This window comes from Myotis lucifugus, unplaced genomic scaffold (assembly GCF_000147115.1).
Source record: "Myotis lucifugus unplaced genomic scaffold, Myoluc2.0 scaffold_532, whole genome shotgun sequence".
NCBI classification, from domain to species: domain Eukaryota; kingdom Metazoa; phylum Chordata; class Mammalia; order Chiroptera; family Vespertilionidae; genus Myotis; species Myotis lucifugus.
In genome coordinates, this window is record NW_005871580.1 from 376,824 (window position 1) to 402,170 (window position 25,347).

The following is a 25,347-nucleotide window of genomic DNA, read 5'->3' on the forward strand; positions in this document are numbered from 1 at the left end:
CGTCGTCGGTGCCTGCCTCCTCCCCCCTCTCCCTCACACTGCGCACACTGTGGTGGGTGGGCAGTGGGCTGATCAGGGCCTGCTGGCCGGGGGCAGGGATGGGGCATTGGAGGTTGGCCACTGGCCCTGAAGAGGGAGCCAGCCTTTTTGGCTCCCCTGGGAAAGGGGCCAAGTCTGCTGCCACCCACCCCCAGTTCAGGGCCCAGGGCAATTGGGGCCTGCTGGCCGGGGGGAGGGACCGAGGGAGGTTGGCTGGCCGGGGGAGGTTGGCTATGGGAGTGCACTGACCACCAGGGGGCAGCTCCTGCCTTGAGTATCTGGCCCCTGGTGGCTAGTACGTGTCATAGCGACCAGTCGTTCTGGTTGTTTGGTCCTGTAGATCGCTTAGGTTTTTATATATATAGATTTATCTCACTTCTACAGTACTAGAAATATTGGTCCTTACTTACATTGACATAATTATTTTCCCCAAATATATAAAAATATTTATATAGTGTTGTGTTCATATATATTAAGATAAATATCAATGTAATACATAAGGTATCTGTATAAATAAATATTTACATTATGTATTATAGGTTATATGATAGTTTTGGTACAATCAGAAATCATTTTAATTCATTTTTAATGTTAATTATTTTGTTTTTAATTCTTTTTAAATTAAAAAAGTTTTAAATTGTAGTTGTCATATATTAGTTTCAGGTGTGCACCGTAGTGACATTTATGTAACTTACAAAGTGATTACTTTATTAAGTCTCTTACCCATCTGACACCATACATAATTATTAAAATATTATTGACTACTAGAGGTTCGTTGCATGAAGAGATTCGTGCAATAGGCCTACCCTTCCCCTGGCTGCCGGCACCAGTTTTCCTCCAGCACCCGGGACCCAGGCCTTCGCTCCGGCCTGGAGCCTTCCATTTTCGCTGCTCCAGCCTGGAGCCTTCCGTCTTCGCTCCGCCGCTTCCCGCCTACATATGCAAATTAACTGCCGTCTTTGTTGGGTTAATTTGCATACTCTCCTGATTGGCTGGTGAGCATAGCAGAGGGACGGTCAATTTACATGTTTGTCTATTACTAGGTAAGATAATCTCTATGCAGTACTTTACATCCTGATGCCTATTTTTATAAATGGCAATTTGTAATTCTTAATCCTTTCATATTTTTCACCCAGTTGGCAACCATAACTTTGTTTTCTGTATCTATGGGTTTGTTTCTGTCTTATTTGTTGGTTTATTTTCTTTTTGGATATCACATATAAGTGAAATCATATGGTATTTGTCTTTGTCTGGTTTATTTCACTTAGCTTAGTACCCCCTAGGTCCATCATGTTGTCACAAATGTCAAGATTTCAGTCTTTTTTATGACATCCTCACCAATACTTGTTTATTGATTTATTGATAATATCCATTCTGACAGGTGTGAGGTGATACCTCATTGTGATTTTAACTTGCATTTCCCTGATGATTAGTGATGGTGAGCATCTTTTCATATGTCTGTTTGCTATCTGTATGTCCTCTTTATTTTTTTTATTTTTTTATTTTATTTTTTTTAATATATTTTATTGATTTTTTTACAGAGAGAAAGGGAGAGAGATAGAGAGTTAGAAACATCAATCAGCTGCCTCCTGCACATCTCCCACCGGGGATGTGCCCGCAACCCAGGTACATGCCCTTGACCGGAATCGAACCTGGGACCTTTTAGTCCGCAGGCCAACGCTCCATCCACCAAGCCAAACCGGTGTCGGCTGTATGTCCTCTTTAGAGAAATGTCTATTCAGGCTCTCTGCCCATTTTTTAATTGGATTGTTTGTTTTGATGTTGAGTTATATGAGTTCCTTATGTAGTTTGGATATTAATCCCTTATCAGATGTATCATTAGTGACTATCTTCTCTCATTCATTAAGTTGTCTTTTTGTTTTGTTGATGGTTTTCTTCAATGTGCAAAAACTTCTTAGTTTGACATAGTCCCATTTGTTTGTTTTGTCTTTTAAAAAAATATATATTGTTTTGATTTTTAAAGAGAGGAAGAGGGAGCATTATCCCAGTCCTTTGAGGTACTGCTTCCCAGCAATTGTTGACAGTTTGACTCAAATAAACTAACAAAAATTCTTTTTATTTACGAGTCCATTTTATTTATTTATTTTTAATTTTGTTTTATTGCTTAAAGTATTACAAAGAGTATTACATATGTCCTCTTCCCCACCCCCCTTGACCTTCCCCTGGCCTCCCCTACTCCCCAGTGTCTTGTGTCCATTGATTATGCTTATATGCATGCATACAAGTCCTTCGGTTGATCTCTTACCACCCCCTCCACCCCCAAACCTCCCTGGCCTTCCTTCTTTAGTTTGACAGTCTGTTCGATGCTGTTCTGCCTCTGTATCTATTTTTGTTCATCAGTTTATAATGGTCTTTATTATCCATAAATGAGTGAGATCATGTGGTATTTTTCTTTCATTGACTGGCTTATTTCACTTAGCATAATGCTCTCCAGTTCCATCCATGCTGTTGGAAATGGTAAGAATTCCTTCTTTTTTACAGGAGGATAGTATTCCCTTGTGTAGATGCACCACAGTTTTCTGATCCATTCATCTGCTGATGGGCACTTAGGCTGTTTCCAAATCTTAGCTATGGTGAATTGTGCTGCTATGAACATAGGGATGCATATATCCTTTCTGATTGGTGTTTCTGGTTTCTTGGGATATATTCCTAGAAGTGGGATCACTGGGTCAAATGGGAGTTCCATTTTTAACTTTTTGAGGAAACTCCACACTGTCTTCCATAGTGGCTTCACCAGTTTGTATTCCCACCAGCAGTGCACGAGTGTTCCTTTTTCTCCACATCCTCTCCAGCAATTGTCGTTTGTTGATTTGTTGATGATAGCCATTCTGACAGGTGTAAGATGGTACCTCGTTGTTTTGATTTGCATCTCTCGGATGATTAGTGACTTTGAGCATGTTTTCATATGTCTCTTGGCTTTCTGAATGTCCTCTTTTGAAAAGTGTCTATTTAGGTCCTTTGCCCATTTTTTGATTGGATTGTTTATCTTCCTTTTGTTAAGTTGTATGAATTCCCTATAAATGTTGGAGATTAAATGCTTATCGGTGATAACATTGGCTAATATGTTCTCTCATGCAGTGGGCTTTCTTGTTTTGTTAATGATTTCTTTTGCTGTGCATAAGCTTTTTATTTTGATGTAGTCCCATTTGTTTATTTTCTCTTTAGTTTCCAATGCCCTAGGAGCTGTATCGGTGAAGAAATTGCTTCGGCATATGTCTGAGATTTTGTTGCCTTTGGATTCCTCTAGTATTTTTATGGTTTCCCGTCTTACATTTAAGTCCTTTATCCATTTTGAGTTTATTTTTGTGTATGGTGTAAGTTGGTGGTCTAGTTTCATTCTTTTTCATGTATCTCTCCAATTTTCCCAGCACCATTTCTTGAAGAGACTGTTTTGACTCCATTGTATGTTCTTGCCTCCTTTGTCAAATATCAATTGAGCATATTGGTTCGGGTTGATTTCTGGGTTCTCTATTCTATTCCATTGATCTATATGTCTGTTCTCGTGCCAGTACCAGGCAGTTTTGAGAACAGTGGCTTTGTAATACAGCTTGATATCTGGTATTTGGATCCCACCTACTTTGTTCTTCTTTCTCAGGATCGCTGCAGCTATTCGGGGTCTTTTTTTTATTACAGATGAATTTTTGGAGAGTTCGTTCTAGGTCTGTGAAATATGCCGTTGGTATTTTAATGGGAAGTGCATTGAATTTATAGATTGCTTTGGGTAGTATAGACATTTTAATGATGTTGATTCTACCAATCCAAGAACATGGTATGTTCTTCCATCTGTTTATGTCTTCCTCTATCTCTTTTTTCAGTGTCCTGTAGTTTTCTGAGTAGAGGTCTTTTACCTCTGAAGCTTATTCCTAGGTATCTTAATTTTTTTGGTGTGATGGTAAATAGGATTGCTTTTTTAGTCTCTCTTTCTGTAAGTTCACTATTGGTGTATAGAAATGCCATAGATTTCTTGGCATTAATTTTGTATCCTGCTACATTGTCAAATTCATTTATTAAGTCTAATAGTTTTTTGATGGAGTCTTTAGGGATTTTTATGTGCAATATCATGTCATCTGCGAATAAGGACAGTTTTACTTTTCCAATTTGGATGCCTTTTATTTTTTCTTCTTGTCTAATCGCAATGGCTAATACTTCCAGTACTATGTCAGACAGGACTGGTGAGAGTGGGCTTCCCTGTCTTGTTCCGGTTCTTAGGGGAAATGGTGTTAGTTTTTGTCCATTGAGTATGATGTTGGCTGTAGGTTTGTCATATATGGCTTTTATTATGTTGAGGTATGATCCTTCTATTCCCACCTTGCTGAGAGTTTTTATCAAAAATGGGTGTTGGATTTTGTCAAATGCTTTCTCTGCATCAATTGATATGACTATGTGGTTTTTTTCTCTCAATTTGTTTATGTGATATATCACGTTTATTGATTTACAGATATTGTACCATCCTTGCATCCCTGGGATAAATCCTACTTGGTCATGATGTATGATCTTTCTGATGTACTGCTGGATCTGATTTGCTAAGATTTTGTTGAGGATTTTGGCATCTATGTTCATGAGGGATATTGGCCTGTAATTCTCTTTCATGTGTTGTCTTTATCTGGTTTTGGTTTTAGGGCGATGCTGGCTTCATAGAATGAGCTTGGAAGTGTTCCTTCCTCTTGAATTTTTTGGAATAGTGTGTGGAGGATAAGTTTTAGTTCTTCCTTGAATATTAGGTAAAACTCCCCTGTGAAGCCATCTGGCCCCAGGCTTTTGTTTGCTGGAAGCTTTTGTTTACTGCTTCAATTTCTTCCAAAGTTATTGGCCTATTGAGATTTTCAGGTTCTTCCTGATTGGGTTTGGAAGGTTGTATTTTTCTAGGAATATGTCCATTTCCTCCAGGTTGTCTAGTTTGTTGGAGTAGAGTTGTTCATAGTATTTTTTAACAATAATTTGTATTTCTGTGGGGTCTGTTGTTATTTCGCCTCTATCATTTTTGATTTTGTTTATTTTGGTCCTCTCTCTCTGCTTCTTGGTAAGCCTGGCTAGAGGTTCATCAATCTTGTTTATCCTTTCAAAGAACCAGCTCTTGGTTTCATTGATTTTTTTTGTATTGTTTTTTTGGTCTTGATGTCATTTATTTCTGCTCTAAATCTTTATTATCTCCTTCCTTCTGCTCACTCTGGTCTTTTCTTGTTGCTCTCTTTCTAATTCTTTGAGTTGTAGAGTTTGATGATTTACTATCATTTTTTCTTACTTTTTGAGGTAGGCCTGTAGAGCTATAAACTTCCCTCTCAGGACTGCTTTCATTGTGTCCCATAGGTTTTGGATTGTTGTGTTTTTATTGTCATTAGTTTCCAGGATGTTTTTAATTTCTTCTTTGATGTCATTGGTAACCCAATCAATATTTAATAACATGCTATTCAGCTTCCAAGTGTTCGAGTGTTTTGGATTGTTTTTATTGTAGTTTATTTCTACTATTATGCCATTGTGGTCTGAGAAGATGCTTGGTATGATTTCGTCTTTTTGAATTTGGGGAGACTTTGCTTGTGACCCTATATGTGGTCTGTTTTTGAAAATGTTCCATGTGCACTTGAGAAGAACGTATATTCCGTGGCTTTGGGGTGAAATGTTCTGAAGATGTCAATTAAGTCCATCTGATCTAGTGAGTCATTTAGGATTGCTGTTTCTTTGCTGATTTTTTGTCTAGAGGATTTATCCAGTGATGTCAGTGGCGTATTAAAGTCCCCTACTATGATTGTATTGTTGTCGATCTCTCCTTTGATATCTTCCAGGAGTTTTTTTTATGTATTTGGGTGCTCCTGCATTGGATGCATATATGTTTGTCAGGGTTATATCCTCTTGTTATATCGATCACTTTAGTATTATGAAGTGGCCTTCCTTATCTCTTGTTATGGCTTTCACTTTGAGGTCTATTTTGTCCGATATAAGTATTGTTACCCCAGCTTTTTTTTTTTTTCATTTCCATTTGCCTGAAAGATATTTTTCCATTCCTTCACTTTCAGTCTGTGTGAATCCCTTATTCTGAGGTGGGTCTCTTGTAGACAGCAAATATATCAGTCATGTTTTTTTTTATTCATTTAGCCACTCGATGTCTTTTGATTGGAGCATTTAGTTCATTTACGTTTAAAGTTATTATTGAAAGGTACCTGTTTGTAGCCATTTTTATTTTGTGTGCCTGTTTTCTTTCTTAGCTTTTTATTCTTTTTACACCATAACAAAAATTCTTATAAATAAATAAATAAAATAAAGAGAGAAAGGGAGAGTGGTGGAGGGTTAGAAACATTGCTGAGAGAGAAACATCCATCAGCTGCCTCCTACATGCCCCCTACTGGGTATCGAGCCCACAACCAAGGTACATGCCCTTGACTGGAATTGAATGAAACCCTTCAGTCCGTGGGCTGACACTCTATCAACTGAGCCAAACCAGTTAGGACTGTTTTTTTCTTTTGTTTCCCTTGCCCAAGAAGACTTACCCAAAATAATATTACTGAGAGCAATGTTAGAGTTTACTGCCTGTGTTTTCATCTAGGAGTTTTATAGTTTCAGTGTTATTTCTAAGTCTTGAATCCATTTTGAGTTTATACTTTTATATGGTGTGAGAAAGTGGTGTAGTTTCATTCTTTTGCACATATCAGTCCAGTTTACCCAACATTTATTGAAGAGACTATCTTTACCCCATTCTTGCCTCCTTTGTCATATATTAATTGACCATATAGATATGGGTTTATTTTTGGGTTCTCTATCCTGCTCCATTGGTCTGTGTGTCTTTTTATTCCAGTACCTACTGGTTGATTACTATAGCCTTGTTGTAATATAGTTTGAAATCAGATAGTATGATACTTTCAGCTTTGTTCCTTTTCAAGATTGCTTTGAGAACAAAGACAAAGTTTGGAATATTATAAGTTAGAGGATGGGCCTTATGGAATGTCAGTTTAAAACATCCGAAGAGGAGATGCTGTTTGTCTTGTGATGGTCTCTGAACCTTTGGCCTTAGAATCTCAGACCTCAGAGGAACAAGAGTAGGCTGATGATGTTGATATTTCTAATGCGGGTTTTACAAGTATTGGAAAAACTACAAGCTTGCGGTAACTGTTGCTATGGAAGGAACTGCTGCTTTGTGTGGTGTGCACAGAAATTGCCAGCAAATAGGAAGCCCACTAAGAAGATTAAGTCCTTTCTTCCTCTGGCATTGCAGTACCACCTATTCTTGGAATGTAATGTGAAACCAGCTCATAAAACAAAAATATGGCTTGCTGAGTAAGAGTACTGAAGAATAGAATTGGTGCTGAAAGTAGAAATTATGGAGTTGTGTCTGTCAAAACAGAAAGCAAGAAAGATAGTAAGAATATGTGTATGCACTGGAGATTCTTAATCAAGTCGTCATCTTTTAAAGTTACTTGAAGTAAATAATTATTCTCTACATGGCTAAGCCACCCACTTGATAAGACAGGTTCATTTGTTTCATTTTTGCTTTTGATGTTTAAGGATTTAAATTTTTTAATTTGTATAACTACATATAAAACATTTACATAGTTCTAAAGTAAAATCTGTAGCACAGGGTGTATTCAGATAACTCAGACATCTATCCCCATCTCATCTACCTGACTACCTTGTTTTATTCTCTGCCTTATAGAGAATTTCTTTAATGGTTTATCCTTTTACTAGAGGCCCGGTGCACAAAAATTTGTGCACTCGGGAGGGGGGGGGGTCCCTCAGCCCGGCCTGTGCCCTCTCACAGTCTGGGACCCCTCGGGAGATAACGACCTGCTGGCTTAGGCCTGCTCCCGGGTGGCAGAGGGCAGGCCCAATCCCTAGGTGCAGCCCCTGGTCAGGCTCAGAGCAGGGCCAATTGGGGAGTTGGGGCGCTGCCCCCTGTCATGCACAGAGCAGGGCGGATCGGGAGGTTGCGATGCCACCCCTAGTCACGCTCAGGGCGATCAGGGGGTTGGGCGCGTCCCCTGTCACACTCAGGGCAGGGCCAATGGGGAGGTTATGGCTCTACCCCGTCACACACAGAGCAGTGCCCGTGGGGGGCGGGGGGTTGGGGCGCCGCACCCTGTCACGAACAGAGCAGGGCCGATCAGGGGGTTTGGGCGCTGCCCCCTGTCAAGCTGATCCCAGTGCCGGGAGGCATATTACCCTTTTAATATATTAGGATAGAGGCCTGGTGCACGGGTGGGGGCCGGCTGGTTTGCCCTGAAGGGTGTCCTGGATCAGGGTGGGGGTCCCCACTGGGGTGCCTGGCCCAGCCTGGATGAGGGGATGATGGCTGTTTGCAGCTGGTCACACACCCTTCCAGGGTGGGGGTACTCACTGGGGTGCCTGGCCAGTCTGGGTGAGGGGCTGAGGGCCGTTTTCAGGCTGGCGGGTGACTGAAGCTCCCAACCGCTCCTTTTTTTTCTGTTTTCTTTTTTATTCTGGGCCAGCTTTAGCTCTGAGGCTTGGCTCCAGCTCTTAGGCCTTGGCTGCTGAAAGCAGGTATCTGGTTTGTTTGGGTTCTATAATTGAAACAATGTTGTGGTCCGGCTGGCTGAAGCCTGGCTAGCTGAAAGCAGGTTTCTGGGGTTTTGTTTAGCTTCCTTATTTGTTACAATGTTTCAAACTGCAAGCTCAGAGGCCGGCAGCGGCAGGCGGGGAACGTTGGAGTCCTCCGTCACTGAAGTAAGCAAGCCTCATGTTAGCTTCAAGCTGCCTGGCTGCCGGCCGCCATCTTGGCTGGCAGTTAATTTGCATATCGCCCTGATTAGCCAATGGGAAGGGTAGTGGAGGTACGGCTAATTACCATGTTTCTCTTTTATTAGATAGGATTTTTAATATTATTTATATATAATTTTGAGTAATTTTATGTTTTAACAATATAAGCAAATAAGTCATCCCACCCAAACCCCATCTTTTCTTAAACAAGCAGTGGCATGCTTGCTTTTTCACTTTTCTTTTTAAATTTTACTTTATATAGTACTAGAGATCCCTTCCTAGCCATATACGTAGAGATCCTTTATTCATTTTTGAAGCATTGTGTGGAAACTGTTTTAAGGGGGGGGCATCCTTATTGAAGTGACAGTTGAAGCTAAGGGAGTGGATGAGACCAATCTCAACATCCAACAAAAATCTACAGAATCAAAGGAAAAAGAGTGGTGGTACGATTCAGGGGCATTCAGTCAGATAAGTGGATCCGGAGGTTTCGAGGAATCCAAATGATTTCTAGGAAGTAGGAGTGAGTGGCATCAAATGATGTTAGAAAGGTTGAAGATGATAAGACCTAAAAAAGGGAGGTTTTAGTTAATAGAAATATTGTCCAGGTAACTTGGAATTCAGCTAATGTAAACCACTGACTGAAGAGGAAATTTTTCCATCCCTCAATCACTAATGATATAATAACAATTTATAGGTTGTGTAACTGGAAAAACTATGTACATGGTGTAATCTAAGCTGGAAATATAGGAGTTATCTTTACCTCCCATATGCTGGGCATTCTACAAACCAGTCTGTTTTACTTCCATATATATATATAATATACATATATTACATATATATATATAAATAACTTAAAGAGGAAGGGAGAGGAAAGAGAGCTAGAAACATCAACACTGAGAGAGAGAGAGAGAATCATTCATTAGCTGCCTCCGTCATGCCCCACACTGGGGATCGAGCTCGCAACCCAGGCATATGTCCCGATCAGGAATCAAACCATGACCTCCTGGTTCCTAGGTCAACGCTCAACCACTGAACCACTCCAGCCAGGCTGTTTTACTTTCTAAGTCTCCTTATTTATCTCCACTTCCTCCCATTTTCACCTAAACCACTGAAAAAGCCTCCTATTTGTCTCTATGCTGGAACACTTGCCCCCTTTTTAATCTCATGTCTACAGTTGCAGTGGTGGTGATTTTAAAAATGCATATTTGGCCATTTCACTTACTGCTTAAAAGCTTTTAGGAGACTTATTTAGTCAGAGACCAAATTGTCTTGTGATCCTGTTTGACCTGGCTGTTGCCTGCTATGTCACCAGCTTCTCTTGCCAGTCTTCCCCTTAATCTCTCCACTTTAGCCATACTACTTTTCTGTCAGCACTTTGAACCTGCTATGGTCTTTTTGCTGGAGGCTTTTGTACATACTGTTCTCTCTGCCTAAAAGGCTTGTCATCAGTAATTGATGACTCAACTTTCATATTTTGGTGCTAATATGATCTCCTTAGAGAAAGCCTTGTCTGAGTAATCTCACCTCTCACTTTTCCCCGTCTCTGCAACCCCACTAAAGTGAAATCAGTTTCCCCAACTGTACGTTGTTAACAGTGTCTCATACCTTTTCTTTTATAGCACTTCTCAGTTTGTAATTATGTATTAGTGTGATTATTCCAGTAATGTTTCTCATATTTAATCTTCACAGCTACTCAGTAAATTCTGTATTACTACCATCATTTTAAACATGAGCATTCTAGGCCTGGCCTATGTGGCTCGGTTGGGCGGCGTCCTGTGCACCAAAAAGTTGCAGGTTTGATTCTCAGGGCACATAACCTGGGTTTCGGGCTTGATCCCTGGTGCGGGGCATGCAGGAGATAGCCAATCGATGTTTACCTCTCACATCAATGTTTCTCCTTCTCTCCCCATTTCCCTTCCTCTCTCCCTCAAAATCAATTTTAAAATCTTAAATAAATAAGCATAAGCATTCTAAATAACCTGCCCAAGAGTACTCAGCTGTTAAGTGGGGGAACTGGGATTTGAACCCATATTCCATCTGTGAGACTTGGTATCACAAGGGCAGGCACTGTGCTTGCTTTTCCTGATTGTTGTAACCTCAACACTTAGCATAGTGCCTGCAATATTTGCTGTATGGTTCTAAGGACAGTGTCCTTATATTTCCATTTCATATGTTTATAGTTTAAAACATAATGTCAGGCCCTAGCCAGTTTTATCAGTGATTAGAACATTGGCCCTCAGACTGAAGGGTCCTGGTTTCGATTCTGATCAAGGGCACATACCTTGGTTGCAGGCTCAATCCTGGCCTCAGGTCACGGCATGTGTGGGAGGAACCAATTGATATTTCTCTCTCTCTGTCTCACCCCCTCCATTCCACTCTGTCTAAAATTCAGTGGAAAAAATATCCTCGAGTAAGGATTAACAAAACAAAATAAATAAGCATAAGGTCAGTTTAAATTTACAAACCCTATTTAGAAGATAACTGATAGAGTCAAGTATGGTTGTATCATTTCCATATGACTAGTGTTGTGACCACCTTTTCATTTTTCTCAAAAATTGATGTGATATGTTTCTTTTAGGTATGTACAAGCTGTGAGGACAATGCAGAAGCTAATGGGTTTTGTGTAGAGTGTGTTGAATGGCTCTGTAAGACATGCATCAGAGCTCATCAAAGGGTGAAGTTCACAAAAGACCATACTGTGAGGCAGAAAGAGGAAGTATCTCCAGGTAATGAATTAGTTCTTTTAATCTCTTTTTCTCTATTCCTCCCACCATTTTTTTTTTCCTTTCTACGCTGACATGTTTTGATACACTTATAAGCAATATCATGTGCTTGGAAAAAAATATTAAATGTGTTTACAAGTTGTAAAGAGAATTGGACAGAAAAATAAGAGGTTATAAACAGACCCTTAAAAGAAATGCAAATGGTTGATGAATGTGTCAAGTTTCCATCTCCGTTATTAAAGAAATGCACCTAAAGATTGTGAAATATTTCTTTCTTTTTAAAATAAAATTGGTGAAGACTAAAAATACTGAGAAAACCTTATTAGTAAGCTAATAGTCTACCCGAGTAGGAGTACAAATTGGTACAGTTTTTTGGAGTACTATTTAATTATGTATATATAAATTACCATTTGGCCCAACAATTCTATTACTAGAAATTTGTCTTACAGAAACATTCAATGACTTTTACATTTCATTTGTTTGTTTCAACACTAACACACAATATTGAAAAATGAGAAACATTTAAATGCCCACTATCAGGTAGTATATCCTTTTGATGGAATACTGTCTATATATACAAAAGCCTAAGCGACCGTCCAACTGGTAGCTATGACGTGATCTGACCACCAGGGGGCAGACACTTAACGCAGGAGCTGCCGAGCGACAGCAACTTTGCAGAGTGCCCTCTTGCACTCCAGGTCCCCTCGGGGGATTTCAGACTGCCGGTTTTGGCCCAATCCCCTCAGGCCAGGCCGAGGGACCCCGCCTGCCAGAGGGACCCTGCTCACTCCACAGATGCCCTTGGAGCCCTGCCACCGCCCCAGGTGCAGCCGGCTGGAGAGGGACAGCAGGAGGTTGGCTCCAGGGCGTGTCCAGCCCATCTCGCCCAGTCCTGCCCTGCCAGCCACCTTCTAATTAATTTCCTTTCAGTGTGCACAAATCCGTGCACTGGGCCTCTAGTATAGTTAATAAATACATAGATGTATTTACTAACATAGAAAGATAGCTAACATAGAGGTAAGTGGGGGAAAAAAAAACAGTTTACAAGACAATAAGTATAGTGCTATTTTTTAAATTTTATAAAACCAAATACCCACTAATATATATAGTTATGTAGAAAAACAGCCAAAGGAACACATACCAGGTTATTAATATTGATTATCTCTGAAGGTGAGATTATTTCTGAAATTTTTGGATTTTACTTTAAATTATTAGATAACTGTTTAATTAATCATATTTATTTGTATTCTGATTTTTTCCATTTAACATTATATTAAGTATTGCCCAATTTTATTCCTATGCTGGTTAACTATTGTAAAGTTACACAGATGACTGTATAATAGTGAAAACTTTATAATTACTTGTGTTGATGGGTATCCTTTGTTAGTATTTTTGCAAAAGTGGTAAAATTTTTTTTAACCACATCTTTATTATATTTTCTGAATTGCATTTTTAAAAATGTCCCCCCGTACTTGGAATAAAAAAACATCAAATTGGTTCACACTCACTTATCTGGGACATTAAGATTTTTTAATTTTATAAAGCATATTTTTAACCACATTTTTTTCTGAATTATAATTGGAATTTACACATTGAAAAGTGAAGAGCTCATTTATATTTTCCTTCTGAAATGCCAAGAATACTTAACATTTTAACAGATGTAAAACCTAGAAGTAGTGATGTTGTTGATGAAATTGTTTGTAGTTCTTTTATATCTCAGTAGAATCTAATTATTTACTATTCAATTACATTAATTTTCTTTTTTTTGGCTCTCATTGTTTCTCCAGAAGCAGTTGGTGTGACCAGTCAGCGACCAGTATTTTGTCCCTTTCATAAGAAGGAGCAGCTAAAGCTTTACTGTGAAACATGCGACAAACTGACATGTCGGGATTGCCAGTTATTAGAACATAAAGAGCATAGGTACCAACATCTTTCATTATATACATAGATTTGTAATATAGCTTTATGAAAGTAGAGGACTGCTGGCACCCAACCAAATGGCAGTCTGCAGGTAATGTTTTGTTTGGCCTATTCAGGAACTAGAGGCCTGTTGCATGAAATTCATGCACTGGGATGTGGGGGGCGGGGGATCCCTCAGCTTAGCCTGCACCCTCTCGCAGTCCGGGAGCACTTGGGGGATGTCTGACTGCTGCAGAGGCGGGAGAGTCTCCTGCCACTACCGCTGCATTTGCCAGCTGTGAGCCTGGCTTCTGGCTGAGCGGTGCTCCCCCTGTGGGAGTGCACTGATCACCAGGGGGCAGATCCTGTGTTGAGCATCTACCCTCTGGTGGTTAGTGCACATCATAGCGACTGGTTGACTGGTTGATCATCTGCCCACTGGTGGTCAGTGTACATCATAGCGACTGGTCGACCCGTTGATCGTCTGCCCCCTGGTGGTCAGTGCATGTCATAGCGAGTGGTTGAGCAACCTTAGCATATCATTAGCATATTACGCTTTGATTGGTTGAACGGACGACCGGACACTTGGCATATTAGGCTTTTATCATATAGGATATTTCAACTTTGGCACTATTGACATTTTGGGCCAGAGATAATTCTTTGTGTGGGGGCTGTTCGATGCTTTATGTGGTATTTAGCTGCATCTTTGACCTCTATTCACTAGATTCCAGTAGTATCCTCCCAGTTGTCACAACTAAAAATGCATGGTCCTGGAAGCAAGATCACCCTGAGCTAAGAACCACTAGCCCCCACATATTGTTTTACTTATTTTATTTTTTAAATTTTTATATATTTTTATTTCAGAGAGGAAGGGAAAGGGAGTGAGAGATAGAAACATCAATAATGAGAGAAAATCATTGATCGGCTGCCTCCTGCACGCCCCCTATTGGGGATTGAGCCCAAAACCACAGGTATGTGCCCTTGACGGGGAATCGAACCATGACCTGCTGATTCATAGGTTGATGCTCAACCACTGAGCCATGCTGGCTGGGCTAAAGTACACTTTAGACAGAAGAAAAATGGGAGATGATGCATGGCAGAATAAGAGCAGTTAAAATAAGCATTTGTAAATCTGAATAAATATTGACTTAGAAAGCAATAAAAATATCTAGTTGGTTTGCATTATGTGTGTTGTATATCACACAGCAGACATGTTAGGACAGTGGTCGGCAAACTCATTAGTCAACAGAGCCAAATATCAACAATGCAACGATTGAAATTTCTTTTGAGAGCCAAATTTTTTAAACTTAAACTATATAGGTAGGTACATTGTTATTAACTTTATTAGGGTACTCCTAAGGCTTAGGAAGAACCACACTCAAGGGGCCAAAGAGCCACATGTGGCTCCTGAGCCGCAGTTTGCCGACCACGGTGTTAGGAGGATGTGGAGTTCATGGTCTAAGGCTTATGAATAATTTAGGATGGAGAGTAAAAATATAAAAATCAATATTAGGTGATAAGTCAAGATCTGTGTTGTGTAATATCTGGAGTAGTCACTGAAAGAATAGTAAAAGTATTTGTGGGGGGGAGAATAGAATAATTAATAAATTAATCAGTCTAAACCAGGGGTGGGCAAACTTTTTGACTTGAGGGCCACAATGGGTTCTTAAACTGGACCGGAGGGCCGGAACAAAAGCATGGATAGAGTGTTTGTGTGAACTAATATAAATTCAAAGTAAACATCATTACATAAAAGGGTACGGTCTTTTTTTTTTTTTTTTTTTAGTTTTATTCATTTCAAACGGGCCGGATCCAGCCCGCGGGCCCTAGTTTGCCCACGGCTGGTCTAAACACAGGTCAAAGAAAGAAAAAGCAACAAAGAGCAGATTAAATTAGAACTTGATAGATCTATAAATGTATTGTAATTATAATAAATTTAAATAGATAAAATGTTCAAAATATTTCAGGCTGGATAAGAAGAAAATAGAAAGTCTGTTGCAGAAACATCTAAAACCTGAGTATATAAAAAGGACAGGTAAAGATGTGCCATACAAACACCAACCAAAGGCAAGTTGGCATAGCAAAATGCATTGAGATAAAGGGGGAAACTTTATAATGAAAAATGGTTTTCTTCATCTAAAAGATACAACAGTTCTAAATTTATGCCCTTTAAAATATAGAGAGAAAAACAAAATAATAAAAAGAAAAATATGTAAAGAAAAATAACAACTTAGAACAAATAAACAAATCTACAGTTAGAGTGGGAAATTTAACATCTCAATAATTGACAAAACAAGCACACTAAAAATAAGGATATTTCCATAAAATTCAAATAACAACTAATAAGTAACCTCATGGACATTAAGAAATACTGTACCCAATACACATTCTTTTCAAACATAAATAGGAAGAATTTAATCATGCCAGAGCAGTCTTAAATTTCAAAGGATTAAAATCATATAAAGTCTTGTGTAAACTCTGCAGTTAATCTGGAAAATAATAATAGATGAGAAAAATCTCCGAATATTTGAAAATGAAGGAATACAGTTCACATGAAAACAAAATGTAATGATGTATTATCCTGGATGGTATCCTGGATTAGAGGGAGAAGAAATATAGAGGACATTAGTGAGACAAATGACATAATTGGTATATGGTCTGTAGATTAGATGGAAGTATTATCTCAATGTCAATTTTCCTATAATTATGGGTAAACAATAGAAGATCCTTTTTAGGAAATGGCATACTAATTATTAAGGAATTAAAGGGCTGTTGAGGAGGCAATATTTGAAAAGCTAAGCAGTGTAAAGGTATATGTGAGAACGCTGTACTATTGCAAATTTATCTTTAAAATTTCAAAATTAGTTAATAAAGTGTAAAAAAAGAAATCCTGATATAGTATACTAGAAAATATTTTTATCTGAATGATAATGAAAATATTTCTGAAATATACTGCTAAAACCATGATTAGAAAGAAATATACAATTGCATATATTAAATAGGATTAAAAAATGAATGTGTTAAACATTTATCTCAAGTTAGAATGAGTAAATTAAACCTTAAGTAAGTGGGGAAAGGGATATAATAAAGACAAGTGCAGAAATTAATGAAATAGTCAAAGCCAAAAATTGGATCTTTCAGAAAGACTAGTAAAATTACCAAATCTTTTTATGAGTGATTAAGAAGGGAGCAGGCCCAAATAATAGGAATAAGGGGGTATTTTGTAAAGGAATTAAAAAGTATAAAAGGATATCTGTAAAAATGGGAGATATCTGTACTACTATCAATAGTGAAAAATATATTTAAAAAATTAAAAAGGATATCTGTCAATAGAAAATTTTTACATGAAATGGGATAATTCTTAGAAAGTACAGCTTACCAAAACTAGTACAAAAAAAATAGAAAATTAGATTAGTCCTTCAATTTCATGTAAATCCATGATTTATAATTTTCCCATAAAGTAAAATACAAATCCAGGTAAACTTCACTGATTATGAGGAGTAAAAATAGAAAATTACAGAGTAGTCTCACCCATGAGATGAACCTAAAAATTCTAAGCAGTTGTAAAGTATATTATTGTTTACCCACTACGCTGTACACCTGAAACTAATACAAAATAATATTGAATGTAAACTGTAATCTATACTAATAAAAGGGTAATATGCTAATTAGACCAGGCCGTCGGGCCATCTTCCAGACAAAACCATGTGGTGGGGACCCAGGCAGAGGCAGCTAGGGGCGATCAGGCCAGCAGGGGAGAGCAGTTACGGGCGATATCAGGCTGGCAGGGGAGTGCTGTTGGGGGCGACCAGGCCAGCAGGGGAGGGCAGTTGGGGGCATTAGGCAGGCAGGTGAGTGGTTAGGAGCCAGTGGTTCTGGATTGCGAGAGGGATGTCTGACTGCCGGTTTAGGCCCGGTCCCAAAGGGGATCAGTCCTAAACCGGTAGTCGGACATCCCCCGAGGGGTCCCGGATTGGAAAGGGTGCAGGCCGGGCTGAGGGACACCCCCCATGCACAGATTTCGTGCACTGGGCCTCTAGTTGAATAATAAAATTCTAAGAGATAAATTGGGAAACCAAATTCAGTAGTATTATGATTTTTGGATAATGTAATCATAACCAAGTTGGCCTTATTAGTAATACAAAGTTTATTTAACATCTGAAAATCATCATGTAATTCATATATTTAAAGAATAAAGGAAAAATTATATAACCATCTCAGTAGAGGCAGAAGAAACATTAAATTAAAAATATAACCCATGATTGCCCTGGCTGGTGTGGCTAGGTAGAGCATCGTCCTGTGCACCAAAAGGTCACCGGTTCAATACCCAGTGATGGCACATGCTCAGGTTGTGGGTTCTGTCCCGTCAGGGTGCATACAGAGGCAATTGATAGATGTTTCTCCCTCTAACTTCCTCTTTCTCTAAAATCAATATGAAAACATTTAAACATATATATGTATATATGTGTGTGTGTGTGTGTGTGTGTGTGTATATATATATATATCTTAGCAAACTAGGAATAAAAGGAAATTTCCCAAACCTGCTAAAGATTATGAAAAGAACTAGTAAACATCATAAATGGAATATTCAAAGTTTTTACTTTGAGTTTAGGAAGAAGATAAAGATGACCATTTTGACCATTTCATTCAACATTACACTGTATTAGGATCCCAAACAGCGTAGTAATGAAAAAAAGTTTAAAATAAAAATCTTGTTACCTAAGAAGGAATTTAAACAGTCATGGTTTACAAATATGATTAAGTACAAAGGAAATTGAATGAAATTATCTGTTTTCTTTTTTTCTAACTTTGACCACCCTCTTCATATTTAATTTAATTATACTTTCAAATTACATTATGTAAAATACTGTATTTATACATTTTATGAAAAACTTACAATGAAAATCTTCATATGTATCATTTACATCATTGTCTTTCTCTTAAGATACTCTTGAGTCATCTTATTTGTCAGAGGCTATCATCTTCACTTCTAAGTTAAATATTTTAAAAGGGCTTATTATTTTAAAATGATCTTCAAAATGTTTATAAGCATCAAACTTTCATAATTATGAAATTGTAAAATAGTTAAATCTGCCTAAATATTTGTTACTACTTTTTGGCCAAGTGAGCTCTGTAATCCTCTAAAACCGTGATAATGCATGTGCCAAATTTTCAAAATAATTTAAAGAGTGTCCTTGAATAATATCTGTAAAGACTCCCCATTCCTTTTCTTTTTCTTTTTTCTTTTTTCTTAAATCCTCACTCAAGGATATTTTCCATTGATTTTTAGAGAGTGTGGAAGAGAGAGAGGGAAATACAGGGAAAAATATCGATGTGCGAGAAACACATTGATTGGTTGCCTCCTGCATGTGCCCTGACCATGGCCCAGGCCAGGGAGGAGCCTGCAACCTAGGCATGTACCCTGACCTGAATCAAACCTGGGACCCTTCCGTCCACAGGCCAATGCTCTATCCACTGAGCCAAACCAGCCAGGGCTAGACTCCCTCTTTCTTAAGGGATAATTTCCACAAGAGGGAAAATTTGCCTTATAGGGATATACAGAGTGCCCTCCTCCCAAATGTATACACACTTTAACAGCTGATAGCTCAATTTTGACAATGAAATGTATTTTAATTAATACTGCCTTTGTAATTATTCAAAGTGTGTGTATACATTTTTTGGGGGCCACCTATATTTTGTATTTTAACTGTTTATATTCTTTATATTCTTATTATCTTAAATAGTTTTCTATTATATCTTTGCTTTGGGGCTTTTCCTCATTTTACACAGATTAATTCATGTGATAATTGAATTATTTATTTATTTCTTCAGATATCAATTTATAGAAGAAGCTTTTCAGAATCAGAAAGTGATCATAGATACACTAATCACCAAATTGATGGAAAAAACAAAGTACATCAAATTCACAGGAAATCAGATCCAGAACAGGTAAATTTACATTTATGGTATTATAATAAATCATCTTTATATAATGTGTTAAGTATACTCACTTTTAGAACATTTTATTTAACTCATGGTGAAATAGATCTAAGTAAGCTGCCAGATGACTCGAATAACAGTTAATAAGACTTCTACAAAATTTTGGATTTCTGGAATGTTTGGGTTTGAAAGCATCTTTTCAGCCATGAAATTTAAAATTATTTTGATGACACACTGCATTTATAGCAGCTCACTTAAGTTATCAATAATTCATCATTATCAGTGTTTTTCAATTTTAAAGAAATACCAGGATTTTAAAGATAAAATCAACTGTTTTTGCTAGTGTAAAATATTTTAACACTTGATTATATACATAAATGCTATTTTAAGAATTGCTAAACTTTGAGATAACCCCTATGGGCTGTCATCTTAACTGCAATGAATTGGAGACATTTGGACCAGGAGGCAGGGATTGTTACACGGTTTCACACACCTTTTATTCCTTGTCAGGTACAATATTACACAGTTTCTACATATTATCTATTATGTTTTTGTCTTCCGTTTGTCCAAGGCTCCTGTCTCACAATTCAGTGATTGGTGGAGGAAACCACTGGCCTCTGTGGGGAAGAGAGAGTTTGTCTAGCTCCTTTTTTTTTTTATCCCATTTGGGGCACACACTGACATTTTATAACCTTTACAACACCTATGAAATTCCGTATCCCCTTTCTTTTAACGTGTCTGCCTAAACAGATCAAGAAATGATCTTTCTTATTAGAAAGAGCTGGATAAGAGAGGCCTTACAGGGGATTTGAGTGCTGTTCTCAGAAAATTTTGTAAGGCTTTTGTGGTTCATCTTCCAAAAGAGCAATCATAAACTGTTATTCTTATAATTTTGGAACATGACTAGGGTTGGGCATTTGGGAATTTTTTTCAAGGAATTCCTTGATTTAAAAAAAAATTCTTCAATATAAGTTAACTTTTTTTGGTGTCCCATTATTAGTAGTATAGCTAGTCATTATATATTGTGGTAGTAACAGTTTTAGTGTGTCAGTTTTTATTCTGATCAGCTCTCATTTCATATTACCTTTCTCTTTCACATAACTATAGTTAACCAAAAACGATTTCCCTTACCATATTTTAATCACAATACTGTACTTTTCCAAGTAGAATAATTGGTGAATTGGTGGGTTAAAAATATTTTGTTACTGAGTAATTGAAAACTTGTAATTAATATTTATAGAACTAGAGGCCCGGTGCACAAAATTTGTGCACTGAGGGGTAGGGGTGTCCCTCAGCCCAGCCTGCACCCTCTCCAATCTGAGACCCCTTGGGGGATGTCCGACTGCCTGTTTAGGCCCGATCCCATAACTAAACAGGCAGTCCGACATCCCTCTCAAAATCCGGGACTGCTGGCTTCCAAACACTCACCTGCCTGCCTGCCTGCCTGATTGCCCCTAACCGCTTCTGCCTGCCAGCCTGATCAACACCTAACTGCTCCCCTGCCAGCCCGGTCACCCCCAACTGCCCTCCCCTGCTGGCCTGGTCGCCCCTAACTCTCCACCCCTGCTGGCCTGATCACCCACAACTGCCAGCCATCTTGTGGCTGTGGGCGCCGCCATCTTTGAGGGCGGGGCAGTCAATTAGCATATTCCCTCTTTATTAGATAGGATAAGGAGAGATAATGATAGTCATTTCTACCATCTAGTAGCAAATGGTAGCAATTGTAAGATAACTAATTTTATGTGAAAGATCCACCCTTGGTGAAGTTTACCATTTTGACTTTTTTCTTATTCTTTCACAATATACAGTATTTCCTTTTTTTTAAATTGACATATGGATGTCCATTTGCTCCAACTCCCATTTGTTGACAAAACTCTTCTGTTGCTACTGAATTGCCTTGGAATCTTTGTAGAATATCAGTTGACCATATATGTGTGAAAATTTCTGGACTTAAAATTAGTGTGAATTATCCAAATTTGGTGGGCTTTTATTTTTTTAGTATTTTGGTTTTTGAATTGGAAAAATTAAAGAATCTTTGGATTAGGTGTTAATTGCTTATATCTTTATTTGCCTACCTGATTATAGGAGGATTAAATTTACTAGACTGACTTACTTGACCATTCATTTTCACACATGTGCAAACATGGTACTGGTTGCCCCTTTTTTATCCTGTCCTACAATCACGAGGATTTATATTAGTTTTTTTGATCCTCTAGCCAATATTGATGTTAAATAATTATCTTGAAGATTTTCCAACAGAGAATAAAATCTCTGCCTTTTTAGTCTTGGAAGGTAACTATGGGAGAAACAGAAGAAAAGAAGCCTTTTATTTCTCTTATAATATTCAGTGGGTTCCCCATTATTCTTTTCTGCTTCTATAAGATATTCTGGTGTAATGCTATGTATTTTCTTTTTTTTTTTTTAAATATATTTTATTGATTTTTTTACAGAGAGGAAGGGAGAGGGAAAGAGAATTAGAAACATCGATGAGAGAGAAACATCGATCAGCTGCCTCCTGCACACCCCCTACTGGGGATGTGCCCGCAACCAAGGTACATGCCCTTGACCGGAATCGAACCTGGGACCCTTGAGTCCGCAAGCTGATGCTCTATCCACTGAGCCAAACCGATTAGAGCAATGCTATGTATTTTCTTTCTGTTCTTGATCTCTATGAAAACAGCATTTCCATTTTTTCTAATCAAAGGAAAAAACATATTTGGTGGTTGATTAAACATAAAGTAGTTATTTGGCTGCTTATTTAAAGACAAATGTGTTATTAAAAGTAACAAACTACTATTGTCTGTTATTCTTCTATTCAGGTATAATGGGTACTGTAGTAGTTCACATGACTAAATAAAAGTGACACATTTACCCTTTCCTACTTCTTAGTTGCAGTGAATAAAATAGAACTTTCAGATTCATGGTTTTCTTTATCATCTTTTTAAGCTGAGTATTGATTTTCCTGGGTGTTACCATAATCTTCCAAAGCATATTTTCTTAAAATGTTTTTTATGCATTTTGATTTTAAGGTTGAATTAAATGACTATGTCTTTCAGAAGAATAGGATTTCTGCTGTATTGTTTTCAAGAAAGTCAATTTAAACTGAAGCATACTAGAAATAGCTGAGCTTTTAAGTGCTGAAAACATTTTGGTCTAATTTAGACCTTAAAAAATCAATTTTAAATATTGTAAAACAATTTTCCTGCCTTATATTTCCCCTCTTCATTTAATTTTCAGGATAATTGAAGTAAATCAAAATCAAAAGCAAGTGGAACAAGATATTAAAGTTGCTATATTTACATTGATGGTAGAAATAAATAAAAAAGGAAAAGCTCTACTGCATCAGCTTGAGGTAAGTTACTGTTAATGCAGCATACTAGTACGATTTAATAGAATTTCATATGTATTTGCGAATTTGAAATCAAAGCCTTTTTCATATAATTGTTTTATGATTCAGTAGTATTTCTTCTCTGTTCCCATGTTTTCCTTTGCCAGGCTCTGCATTGTCAAGCTGATGATTTATGGCTTTATAAAACAGTAGGAATGTCTTTTTTTTTTTTTAATGTCAATTTTTATAGTACTGTAGCCTGAAAAATTAGAGTGAATCTACATTAAGAAAGTTTAACTGAGGGCAAATATGAATGGGTTCTGTTATTTAATAGCATATATGCGGTTGATGCCCATATATGCTATATGAGATTTCCAGAACTTGGGCTATTTATAGAAAGGAGAAAAAATACATTTATTTTGGTATATCCAGTAATAATTTTTTAAACCAAATTATATCATGATGTTAGTTTTGTTTTTTGTTAATCCTCACCTGAGGATATTTTTTCCATTGATTTTTAGAGAGAATAGAGGGGAGGGAGGGAGAGAGAGAAAGAGAAAGAAACATTGATGTGAGAGAGTCACATCGGTTGGTTGCTTCCTGCACAAGGCCCAACATGGGCAGGGATCGAACCTGCAACCCAGGTACGTGCCCTTGACCAGGACCCTTTGGTGTGCGGGCCAGTGCTCTAACCACTTCACACACAGGCCAGAGTTATGCTTTTTTTATAGATTATAATTCTTTATTATATTTCAGTTGATTTCCAAATAAAATAATTCTGAACAAAAAAATTTAAGCATTTTTGAGCTTCTGACACACCCTATAAGGTAAATGTAGATAACTGAATTATTAGAAACTTTTCGTGTGAAATATTTTAAAAACTCAATTTGAAGTATTAAAAAAACTCAATTTGAAGATCTAATTGGCTACATTAAACAATTCATGAATCCGCAGCTTCCCACCTAGCAAGTAGGTTGATACTCCCACTAGGAATTTTGTTAATTATTATTTACTCCACAGTGTCTAACATAATGCCTTGCTTGCAGGAGAAACTCTGTAAATATTGAAGAGATGAATCATTTTAGAGATTCATTGAAGTGACAGTTTTGCATCACCAAAGGGTTGGAGTGCAATTGAACAAAATTTTGGAAAGATACACTAATTAGCTATGTTTAGTTCTCAACTATATACATTTAACCTTATGAGATATTAGGTAAAAGGAGGTGCCTCCTGCCCTTAACATTTTATAGTGTTAATTGCTAAAGCCAGGGCATTTTGGATAGTTGTTTCCCACCGAAGATAAGAAAGATATTACTATCTTCATCAGCTGTTTTATGTTCCTGAAGGTCAAGATCCAAATTCACTGCTTGACTTCAAATATATGGAGGTTACAACTTCTATATGGTATATTAACATATTAATTGCATGGTATTTTAGAATTTTTTTAGTATATTGATACAGAAGGAATTCACAGTAAAGAAGCAATTTAGAATGAGAAAAGAGTAAAAGAATTGTCATGTTTGAAGATTAGAAAAAAAACTCCTAGAAATAATTTAGTTCAACATCTTTTTGTTGTTGTTAATCCTCACCCAAGGATATTTTTCCATTGCATGTACCCTGATCAGAGCTGGGGGATCAAGCCTGCAACTGAAGTACATGCCCTTGACCCTTCAATCCTCAGGCCAACACTCTATGCACTGAACCAAACTGGCCAGAGCCAACATCTTTATCTTATAGTTGACAAAACTATAAGGTCTTTGTTAGAAAGTTTTGTCCCCTGCAAAGCAAGGCCACTACCATGGTTTAGCAACCATACTGGAAACAAAGACTAAAATAATACTTTATTCTTTTGTAATCAAATACTTATTTAGTGAAGAATTATTCTGTCCAGGAAGAATCAGACCTTATTTACAGTAACTATTTTTTCAAGGTTCTCTGTTTCTGTTTTAATAGCTGCATTTAAACAATTTAAAATGTTTTCAAAGCTCTGCTTAAAATAAAAAGTGACTTCAAATTGTTTTCTCAGAGATCAGTAGTGGCTGTGGTTGTTTCCAAACTTCACTGTAAATCAAAATTACTTGCAGATTAAAAAAAATAAGAATATAGAAACAAAATACGACCAAATTCCCAATCTCTAGGAATAAACTTAGTCATCAGTATTATTTTTAATCAACGTTATTGCCTTACAGTTTTTATAGAACTGTTTAAAAATGTTTTTACTGATAATAATATGAGAGAGAGAGAGAGAGAGAGAGAGAGAGAGAGAGAGAGAAACATCGATTGGCTGCCTCCTGCCCGCCCCCTACTAGGGATCAAGCCCGCAATCTGGGCATGTGCCCTGACCAGGAATCAAACAAGTGACCTATTGCTTCATGGGTCGATGCTCAACCACTGAGCCACCCTGGCCAGGCTACCAAATAGTTCTTTCTGTGGAATACCAAGAAACTAGACCTTCTGATTCTCAATTTGCAACCTAATTAAAAATAAACAGAATATTTGTTCTTTCTAGAATGCCTCCAAAGAAACAGTTTTCACAGAGGTCAGAAATAACCTAATAAGTAAGTTATCTCTGAGCTTTAAATTAGATATGACAAAGCCATTAATAGTCACTGCAGTTTTTCCCTTAATTCAATTTAGCACATGTACATTCTCAACATTTGAAACTGACTATGGCTGGGATCTAGGTTCTTTTTT

General features: G+C 37.6%; 1 protein-coding gene across 1 annotated transcript in view; it reads left to right on the top strand.

The window, feature by feature from the left end:
• TRIM24 (tripartite motif containing 24) overlaps positions 1-25,347 on the top strand; it is a 74,506-nt gene that overhangs the window by 10,206 nt on the left and 38,953 nt on the right. The window contains exons 3-6 of the mRNA XM_023745307.1: positions 11,342-11,489; positions 13,274-13,406; positions 19,218-19,334; positions 22,563-22,677. Coding sequence (XP_023601075.1) covers positions 11,342-11,489; positions 13,274-13,406; positions 19,218-19,334; positions 22,563-22,677 — 513 coding nt within the window. The remainder of the gene's footprint in view (positions 1-11,341; positions 11,490-13,273; positions 13,407-19,217; positions 19,335-22,562; positions 22,678-25,347) is intronic.